General features: G+C 60.2%; 1 protein-coding gene and 1 long non-coding RNA gene across 2 annotated transcripts in view; one reads left to right on the forward strand and one right to left on the reverse strand.

Moving 5' to 3' along the window:
• STAB1 (stabilin 1) overlaps nt 1-7,448 on the forward strand; it is a 52,275-nt gene extending 44,827 nt beyond the window's left edge. The window contains exons 55-70 of the mRNA XM_053953807.1: nt 67-132; nt 659-890; nt 1,492-1,641; nt 2,222-2,326; nt 2,785-2,892; nt 3,073-3,266; nt 3,888-4,032; nt 4,447-4,580; nt 4,894-5,059; nt 5,282-5,388; nt 5,602-5,721; nt 6,105-6,257; nt 6,378-6,497; nt 6,705-6,851; nt 7,118-7,276; nt 7,349-7,448. Coding sequence (XP_053809782.1) covers nt 67-132; nt 659-890; nt 1,492-1,641; nt 2,222-2,326; nt 2,785-2,892; nt 3,073-3,266; nt 3,888-4,032; nt 4,447-4,580; nt 4,894-5,059; nt 5,282-5,388; nt 5,602-5,721; nt 6,105-6,257; nt 6,378-6,497; nt 6,705-6,851; nt 7,118-7,276; nt 7,349-7,399 — 2,157 coding nt within the window. The 3' untranslated portion in view covers nt 7,400-7,448. The remainder of the gene's footprint in view (nt 1-66; nt 133-658; nt 891-1,491; nt 1,642-2,221; nt 2,327-2,784; nt 2,893-3,072; nt 3,267-3,887; nt 4,033-4,446; nt 4,581-4,893; nt 5,060-5,281; nt 5,389-5,601; nt 5,722-6,104; nt 6,258-6,377; nt 6,498-6,704; nt 6,852-7,117; nt 7,277-7,348) is intronic.
• Nucleotides 2,446-3,880, reverse strand: LOC128794157 (uncharacterized). Its single transcript, XR_008433008.1, has 2 exons — nt 3,425-3,880; nt 2,446-2,652 (listed from the first exon to the last, which is right to left on the reverse strand). It is a non-coding gene; the product is annotated as an uncharacterized LOC128794157 (long non-coding RNA).
• Nucleotides 7,449-9,256: the final 1,808 nt, after the last annotated feature.

The following is a 9,256-nucleotide window of genomic DNA, read 5'->3' on the forward strand; positions in this document are numbered from 1 at the left end:
CTGAGCAGCCAAGAGAGGCAGCAGCATGTATTGAGTTGTTGTGAGGTTTCTTTCTCCCCTCCACAGGGATCTACAGAGAGCTGTGGACTCTGTGGCTTTGAGCCACCCTGCCCTGCTGGCTCCGTTCAACGGGTAAAGCTCACAGCTTTGTCACCAGGGAGACCCATAGGGGACTGATGACAACACCCATGTGCCCCTCATATTTTAGCAGCAAAATGAAGGCTCACCTGTGTGTGGCAAGCCCTTGGCTCAGTCACATGGTCCATGCCTTGCCCCAAGTCATGCAGTAGCTGGGCTGAAAAATATGGGGTCCAGTGGTCTTTGCTGGGTCAGTCCTATGTGGGTGACAGTGGCACAGGGGTCCCTCCAACAGCACTGGGGGTGGCTCTGGGCACTTTATATCAAAAAAGCTCAGCCTGGGAGTGGCTCAGGGATCCCATGGTGAGCAGCCTTGGGAGGCAGTGGCTGTACCCCTTTCTCACTGCTGGCTTCTGGCATGTCCCTGAAGTTCCTCTGGGGCTCCATTTTCACCAGCCCCAGCACGTGTTAGGAAGCCTCTGTTGCTTGTCATAAAACTGAATGAGTGGCACGAGGAAAGTCAAGGTGAGTTATTAGTGACCAATGTGGCAATCTCTGTGTTTTGCCTGTTTCCTCACAGGGGGAAACCAGGCACTGCTACTATTATGGAAACCACCTGCTGAGGAACACCTTCCTGTTCCACCACAACTCCCTGCTGCGGCGGCCGTGGCCATCACACTCCTCCCCCTGGGACCCCTTCAGGAGACACTTCTCTTCCAGGGGGCCTCTCAGACGAGGCTGCAGGAGGAGCTGCGTGTCCAGCCAGTGGGTCCCGCAGTGCTGTGCCAACCACTATGGCCGGGACTGTCGAGGTAAGAGCCCCTGTCCCGCCCGGCCCTGGCCCCTGTGGCATTACATCCATGAGTGTGCTCCCCTGGAGAAGGGTGGGCAAAACCCCCGGCAAGGAGCCCCAGCCTGTGGAGGGTGCAGGGAGCAATGCCCTAAGATTATGACAAGAAGTTCCCTTTCCTTGGAGAATATCTTGTCTCTATGAAGAGCCCTGTGCACAGGGTTGCTGGGGGTAAGTGCCAGACAAGTCACTCACCTCTAGATGTTGTCAGTGCTCAACCATTCCCTGGCATCTGCCCTTTGTGCCATGGGCAGCTTTCACGTGCTTGGGTGAGTCTACTGTTAGTGTGGGGCAGGACAGCACAGACCCAGCACATCACAGCAGGGCTTCTTCCCAGGCTGGAAGCTCTGCCAAATCTGTCCTTCTTGCCCCCATTCCTAAATTTTCCTGTCATGGGATGTCCCCAGCACTCCGTGGCCAGACTACTGAGCTGTCTGTGGTCCGAGCACCCCGTGAGCAGCAGCTCAGGAGCACCTGCTGTGCAGGGTCTGCAGGTGGCAAAGGGACCCTGCAGCACAGAGTCCCTTTGTCACCAGAGCCTCACTAAGATGCCCCATTTGCAGCGTGCCCAGGAGGGCTGGAGGCGCCATGCAACAACCGTGGGACCTGCGATGACAAAATCGGCGGCTCAGGGATCTGCAACTGCAGCCAGGAGTTCATCGGGACGGGCTGCGAGCTGTGCGCGCCCGGCAGATACGGCCCGGAATGCCGAGGTACCGCGGCTGGGCGGGGGCTGCGGCACAGGGACCCGCAGGACAGGGGGGAGGTGCTGGCCTCACCCCTTTGCAGCCCACGGCTCATAAGGCCACAGCATCAAAGACCCCTCCTCATTTGTCGAGCACAGCTGAGAGCCCCAGTTTGGGAGAAAGTATTTCACTCTGCTGTGAGCTGGGGGATGCAGAAGCTGTGATGAACCCTGTACAGAAAGAGCATCACCTGGGACATGCTCAGCAGGGATCTGTGCCCATGTGAGACAAGAGCAAAGAAAGGGAAAAGAGAGTCCTCCATCCTCCCACTGCAAACTGGGCTTCACAGGGTCTCAAGGAATGTTTCAGAGTGAGAAACACATTCCAGAGGATCCCAGGGGAGAGGAGTGATGGGGTATTGTGGGTGCAGAGGCTTCTCTTTCTCTGTGAAAGGCATGTGTGACAGGGGGCCAGGACTGGCGGGAAGGGATGTGTCAGGCTCCTGTGCCCACCTTCACACCTCCCCACAATGCCACATTTCTGCCATGTGGCTGTCCCAGGGCCTTTCCACCAAGGCATAAATGCTGTGTTTGTCCATTCCTCACAGAGTGCAACTGTACTGAGAATGGTGTGTGCAACGGAGGCCTGCACGGCGACGGCTTCTGCTTCTGTGCCGAGGGCTGGACTGGGGAGCGCTGTGAAACCAGACTGGGTGAGGGGTCCTTCCCTGGGACCCACCTGCCCTTCCCTGGGACCCACTGCCACATGGCTGCTTTCCCAAGAGCTGGATAGTTCAAGCAGCTTTTCAGAAATACGCCCAAAAAGGAGCTCTCAGTTGTGAGGCTCATCCTGAGATGTGCCACATGCTCTTGAATTTCACAAGGGTTGGGGTGGTGAGGAAGGGGCAGAGGAGGAAAGCTCTAGTGGATCATGAACAAGTCCCTGAGCTCAGAGGTGCTCCACGCAGGGCTCGAGGCTGAGGTGAAGATCTGAGGTGTGTTTGATGGAGTAACAAACCTCTGTGTTTGGGCAAGGCACCTGCAAAGAGAACAGAGGGAGGGAGAGAGGTGGGAGTGTGGGACAGATGGGCTGGGGCAGAGGCTGGTGGTGGCAGCCGTGCCCGTGTCACAGCCCTGCAGTCACTGTGAGCCGGCTGTGTTCTGGTTTCAGTGGTGACACCCACCTGCTCTCCCCCGTGCCACGCCCAGGCCGCCTGCCGAGCCGGCAACCTCTGCGAGTGCGACCTGCACTACGAGGGGGACGGGAGAACCTGCTCAGGTACGGGCAGCCACGGGGGCTGGGCTGCAGGGGTGGCGACAGGGCGGGGAGCGGACAGGACGGCAGGACAGCAGGTGACCATCTGCCGATGGCCATGTTGGGGTGACAAGTGGCAGGACAGCCAGGCTGACCCCCAGGACACCTCGTGAGATTAGTTAACCCGGGACTTCCCTCCCGCAGTGATCGACATGTGCAGCCAGGACAACGGGGGCTGTGCCAGGCACGCACAGTGCTCCCAAACGGGCGTGAACGTGTCCTGCGCCTGTGCCCCCGGCTACCGAGGGGACGGCTACATCTGCGAGCCCATCGACCGCTGTGCCGACGGCAGGAATGGGGACTGCAGCGAGCACGCCCGCTGCATCAGCACCGGCCCGGTGAGCGCGACCCTTAAGGCCGGGGACATCCGCGTGCCCGGGAGAGCCGCCCAGCCCGGTGCCCTGGGACAGCCATGTGACAATGTCCCCGCTACTGCAGTCCCCTGCCCCTCCCCTCCAGTGCCCTCAGGTGCTGCGCTCATCCTGCGGGTGCTTACCACCAGGCAGGGGCTGTGCTGCTGTGACAGTTCTGGGGATGTTATGCTGAGGCCGTTTTCCCCCACTCCTCTGTCTAAGGAGCAAAAGCTGTGTCAGTTGTGTCATTCCTGGGCTGGTTTGGGGGCTCCTAGGTGGTCCTTCAGGAACAATGCTGGCCATTTTTGCAGAAGAACCAAAGCTGATCACCACAGGCCAGAAGATGGGACTGGGAGCATGGTGTAGTGCAAGAGTCACGTACCTCAAAGCTCAGCTCAAACAAACAGCACGTGCCAAAGACTCGGTGACATTGCCTGGGTGTGGGGGTAGGAGAGGCCCTGTGGCCTTCCACAGCTGTGTCACAGCCTCAGCAGGCTGTAGAGGCATTCTGAAGGCTCATCCCCATCTCCACAGAGATGCAAGGATCCCCAGCTGGCTTCTGTGTGTTTGCACTCTCACAATTGCCACCCTTCCCTTGTGCTGCAGAACGAGCGGCGCTGCGAGTGCAAGCAGGGCTACGTCGGTGATGGGATCCAGTGCCTGGAAGAGGTCGTGCCCCCCACGGACCGGTGCCTGGAAGACAATGGGCAGTGCCATCGGGAGGCCATCTGCACTGACCTGCACTTCCATGGTGAGTGTGCTCAACCCTGCAGGGCCTGGCATGATGTTCCATGGAGAAGCCATATTCCCTCCTCCTTCACCTTTGGCCTGGAGCTCCCCTCAGGAGAGGTGGAGGGTGGGATGGCCAAGAGGACAGGGACTCATCTCTGTAGCTTGGCATGGTTTTCACATTTTCCTTTTCCCTACATGTCATATGGGGAGGGTGAGCCATCCTTGTCTGCTCCATGTGACGTGGCCTCTGGTGGCAGTGGCTCCCATGTGGAAGGCGAGAAGCTCAGAGGAAGCCTCTCCCTCACTTGTGCCTTGTCCACATCCCATCCTCCTTGGCAGTGCTGCCCACGGTCACACAGGGACCCACGTGGCTGCCCAGGGAGCTGGTTCAGTGTGTCCTGTACTAATGCTCCTGGGCTCTGGTATTTTGCAGATAAGACCATGGGTGTGTTTCACCTGCAGTCACCCCGAAAAAAGTACGACTTCACCTACGAGCAGGCTCAGGCAGCCTGTGCTGCAGAAGGTGCTTCCCTGGCCACATTCCAGCAGCTGGCAGCAGCGCAGCAGGTCAGGGCAGGGATGGCTCTGTCCCCTGTGGGGCTGGGACAGGCCATGTATCTCCCAGGGCCCGGGCCAGCCCAGGGTGACATGTAGGTGGGTGACCTCTCAACCCCTCAGCCAGGCCCTGTTTGCTCCATCTACATCCATGAAACAGGAGGGCTGGTGGGTCTTTCCAGGCACACTGGGATGGGACTTGTGACTGTGCCCAGCACTTTGGGTGTTGGGGGTATGGTGGATGAGGCACAGTGGGAATGTGCATTGGGGCAGAAAACCTGGGACAGAGCTATTTTTAATCTAATAATTGATTTTCCTCTTCTAGATGGGATTCCATCTGTGCTTGGTGGGTTGGCTGGACAATGGCACAGCTGGATACCCCACAGCCTACCCCAACCCCAGCTGTGGGTCCAGCCGTGTGGGCATTGTGGACTATGGCTCCCGAAGCAACCTGAGCGAGACCTGGGATGCGTTCTGCTACCGGGAGAAGGGTGAGGGGTGCCAGCACTTTCCCTGGGCACAGTCCTGTTGGGCACAAGAGCTGTGTCAGGGCAGCAGGCAGGGAACTGCCCTGGAGCGTGAGGGCAGGTGGGCACACCCCCTCTCCCCATGGCCATGTCCAGAGGGAACGTGATGAGAGTATCCAGAAATCAAAAGGTGCTTGGTGCAGCCAGCACTGGTGAGTCCAGTCACAGCCTGGTGTTCCTTTGCAGATGTGACCTGCACCTGCCGTGATGGGTTCGTGGGAGATGGGTACTGGTGCAGTGGGAAACTGCCCGATGTGCTCGCAGAGCAGGACCGCTTCTCCACCTTCTATTCCGTAAGCAACGCTCTCCTGGCTCTGCAGGAGCAGCAAGGCAGAGGGAGGGATCAGCTGGAACAGGGAGGAGTTGGGGTTTGGTCTGCCTGCAAGGTAGAGGCTAGAGACACAGGGAGTTTCTTTCCAGGGCTGGGGGGGTTCCTGGGCAGGGGAAGGTGATGGCACTGTGCTGCCAGCAACATGCTGATGAGGAAGATCTCCCATCTCTTCCAGATGTTGCTCAATTTTGCCAATGACACAGAAGATGGACTGGATTTCTTCATGTATTTGTCTGATGTCTCTGCTCCCAAAACTCTCTTTGCCCCTCTGAATTCTGGCTTTGCAGACAATGAGGTAAGCAAGCAGGGATGAACTATCATAGCCCCAGAGGAGAGCAGGTGTCACCAAAGCTGGTGTGATGGTGTGAAATAGCCTGGCAAAGGAGGAGGAATGTGGGTCAGAGAGGACCAGTGGATTGGAGGTCTCCAGTCCAACCATTCCCTCAGGAGAGCCATTTAGGTCAGGATGCTCAGAGCCTTCTCCAGCTGAGCTTTGACAATCCTAAGGGTGGCAAATCCCCTCTGCTCTGCACAGTCATTCTCTGCCGTGTTATCTGTGAATGGAGCTGTCTGTGGCCATGGAGAGAGTTTGGGCTTGGGTGGGGGGCTGCACAGTAGCAGGGAAAGGGAGAGACCAGCTCATCCATTTCTCACCCCTGTGCACTGGTGCTTATTCAGACTCTGACAGGAGAAGAACTGAAGCTCCACGTGTCATCCAGCAACGTCATCCTCTTCAGCTTCAACCTCACAACAGGCACCATCATCCCATCTCAGTCAGGACACGACCTCCATATATCAGAGCTCCCAGCAAGCAACAGTACAAAGCACTCAGTAGGTTTAGCCTTGGCAGAGGGCAAAAAACACCACAAGTTTTCACCACATCTCTTTTGAGACAGGGAATGATGGGGAGCCTTTCTGGGCAGGTGACATCATCTGTGTCCTGTGCTGTAGGATGTCAAGGGGATCAATGACACGATGATTGTGGAGTGGGACATCGTAGCTTTTAATGGCATCATTCATGTGATAGCAGAGCCACTGAGGATCCCACCGCCCGTTGTTCACATTGGCCAGGTGAGTCTGGGGCATGAACAGGGCTGGAATCGGGCCCGGGACTGGGGATGAGGCGACAGAGTCATCCCGAGAACTGGCCTTGTCCTCTGCTCTCTGGCACGGCTCATTCTGGGAGGGCTGCCCACGGTCCCGCTGCGGGGCAGCAGCAGGGGCGGTGCCGTGGCTGTGCCAGGGCAGTGCCGAGAGGGGGCCGCTGTTTCGGCACAGGTGAACGGTGCGGCGCAGGGGCCGGGCTCCGTGGCCGCGGGGACGTTGTCAGCGCTGTGCTTCGCGCTGGCGCTGGTTGCCGGTGCCGGCGTCGCCTACTACTGCGTGAGGAGGCGGCGGCTGCAGGGGCAGTTCGGGTACTACCAGGTACGGGCGAGCTGGGGAGCGGGACGGGGGCCGAGGGCGGTGGACGGAGCCGGGGGGTCGGGCGGATCGGCCGGGGCAGGCGCGGGGTGCGCGGTCCCGGTGCGGGATGGGGGGGGGGGGGGGGGGTGCGGTGCCTGCGCGTGAGGGGCCGGCCCGCCAGGGGGAGCCCGCGGGCGACAACGGGCAGGCGGTGGGCGGGGCTCTGGCCCCGCGCCCGGATTCCCGGCCCGGTGCCGCAGCCCCGCCCACCGCCGCTCCCGCCGCAGGCCGATCTCCGCGGGGACGAGGAGCACGAGGAGGAGGAGGCGCGGCCCCGGCCGGAGCGCGCGGGCCCGCGCGCCGCCAGGCCCCGCCCGCAGCGGCCGCTCGTGGCCATCCCCAACCCGCTGTACGGCGGCCACGCCCCCGACTACGAACCGCTGCAGGTGAGCCACGCCCCGCCCCGCCCCCTCCGCCCCGCCCCGCCCCGCGCTCACGCCGCGCTCTCTCCGCCGCAGGACCCGCCCCTGGCGGACGCCGGCACCGACCCCCGCGGGTTCCCGCAGTGACCCCGCGCGGCCCCGACCGCACCGCGGGGAAATAAACAGCTCAGCGCCACCGGCTGTGCCCGCGCCTGCCTCGCCGCCCCGGCCTCCCACCGCCCGCCCCGCCGGTACCGGCCGCCCCCAGCAGGTGGGAGCTCCAGCCCCTCGTGCTCCCGCCCACGCTTGTTATGGCCCCGAACGAGGCGGTGCTCGCTCAAGCCTCCAGCAGCCAGAGCCCAGTTCAGCCGCTCCCAGGGACGTACGGCCCGCAGTGTTCACGTGCAGCATCCCCCGGGGCCCGCCGGGCCCCGCTCCGGTGCCCTCACGCTGCCCGGTGGTCAGGTACGAGTCTCGGCAGTCACCGCCCCAAACACCCTTCCCGGGTGCCGCCTGCCTGCACTAGCGCTGTGAGGGCACCGGCTGCTCCGTGCTGAACGCCTCAGCCTCGCTCTTCAGCCCGAGCTGCGTTGGCCGTGCCCCCAGGGCAGGCAGAGGAGCCCCGCTGAGCGCAGGGAGCGGGTTAGTCAGTTAGTTACACATGCTGCAGACGTTTATTGAGCTACACACTACACACAGCACAAAGACAAGTGCACATGCACCTACTACAGGTGTTTGATTAGAGCAGCCACATTAACAGACTGTCCAAGCCACTGAATTGAGCACAAGGCATTTTGAAAGTGTGCAATAGGCTAGCACATGGCACAAAGACAAGGCAGTGACACACAAGTGACAGACTGACAGGCCAGCCTGGCACAGCACAGGGGAGGAACAGGTAGGAGAAGATTGTGTGTGTGTGTGTGTGACTCACTGAGGGTTGCTGACACATGCAGCACCTTTCTCTGAGTCACAGGTCCTGGCACAGGGTCCTCCACACCACCCTGCTCCCTCTTCCTCGGCTGCCCAGCCCTTAGAGCCATCACCACAGCCCAGTGCTCGCACACTCCTGGTGCCCAGCTCCCTCCAAACCCACAGCCCTTATCCACTCTGCAGTCACTCATTCACTTCCTCTGTGCCTGCTCAGTGCCAGGCCCTCCTTTCTCTGTCCCCTTTCTCCTGTCACCTCAACACCGACTGCCCTTGAGCAAGCTGGCACTGTCACACTTGTTGCCATCTGCTAATGGTGCAGCAGTGAGGGGAGGAGAAGGAGGACCAAGGCAATCAGCATTGCCACCCCTTCATCCTATGGCCATCACTTCCCACACACCAACCATGAGGGCATGAGCTCCTGGCTCTTGGGGCCAACAACCAGTGGCCCAGAGTGGCACAAACTCCCAACACCTCCTTCCCATCTCACCTGCCCTCTACCCCTCCCCAACATCCTGGGACAATCTGAAGCCTGGACAGGACCAGCAAGGCCCTGAGCCAGGTGCAGAGCCCACTTTCTGCACCTCACATCCTAAATCAGCTCTCACCTTCCTGGGCCTCCTGACTGTCACCTTTTTCTCTTCCTGTAGACTCTGGCATCAGTATTAGCATCTCTCTGCTCTTCCTCCTGCTGAGGAGGCGCCACAGGGCTTTGTCTGGCCATGCTCCCCACAGCACTTCACACTCGCCCCCTCCCCAAACATCCTCACCTGCCTCTCTCTCCAGCCACCTTAGGCCACATCTCAGTGAACAGATGGAAGGTCACCACCTCTGCTGCCAGCCCTGCACCTTCCCTGAAGGGCTGAACAGGTCCCTCTGCAGCTCACAGCAGACCACACCACATCAATTGCTAAAGTATTGATGTCACATGGCACCTAACCCAAAAATACCAACAATGCACACCTTAAGCTTTCTCAAAAAGCAGCCATGTCCCCAGACAGTAACTTTGAGACCCTGTGACCTACTCCCACACCCACAGGCTTGCACATCCTGCCCAGTGACCTAGCAGAGTCCGCA

The sequence above is a fragment of the Vidua chalybeata genome, chromosome 12 (genome assembly GCF_026979565.1).
Source record: "Vidua chalybeata isolate OUT-0048 chromosome 12, bVidCha1 merged haplotype, whole genome shotgun sequence".
In the NCBI taxonomy this organism is placed as follows: Eukaryota; Metazoa; Chordata; class Aves; order Passeriformes; family Viduidae; genus Vidua; species Vidua chalybeata.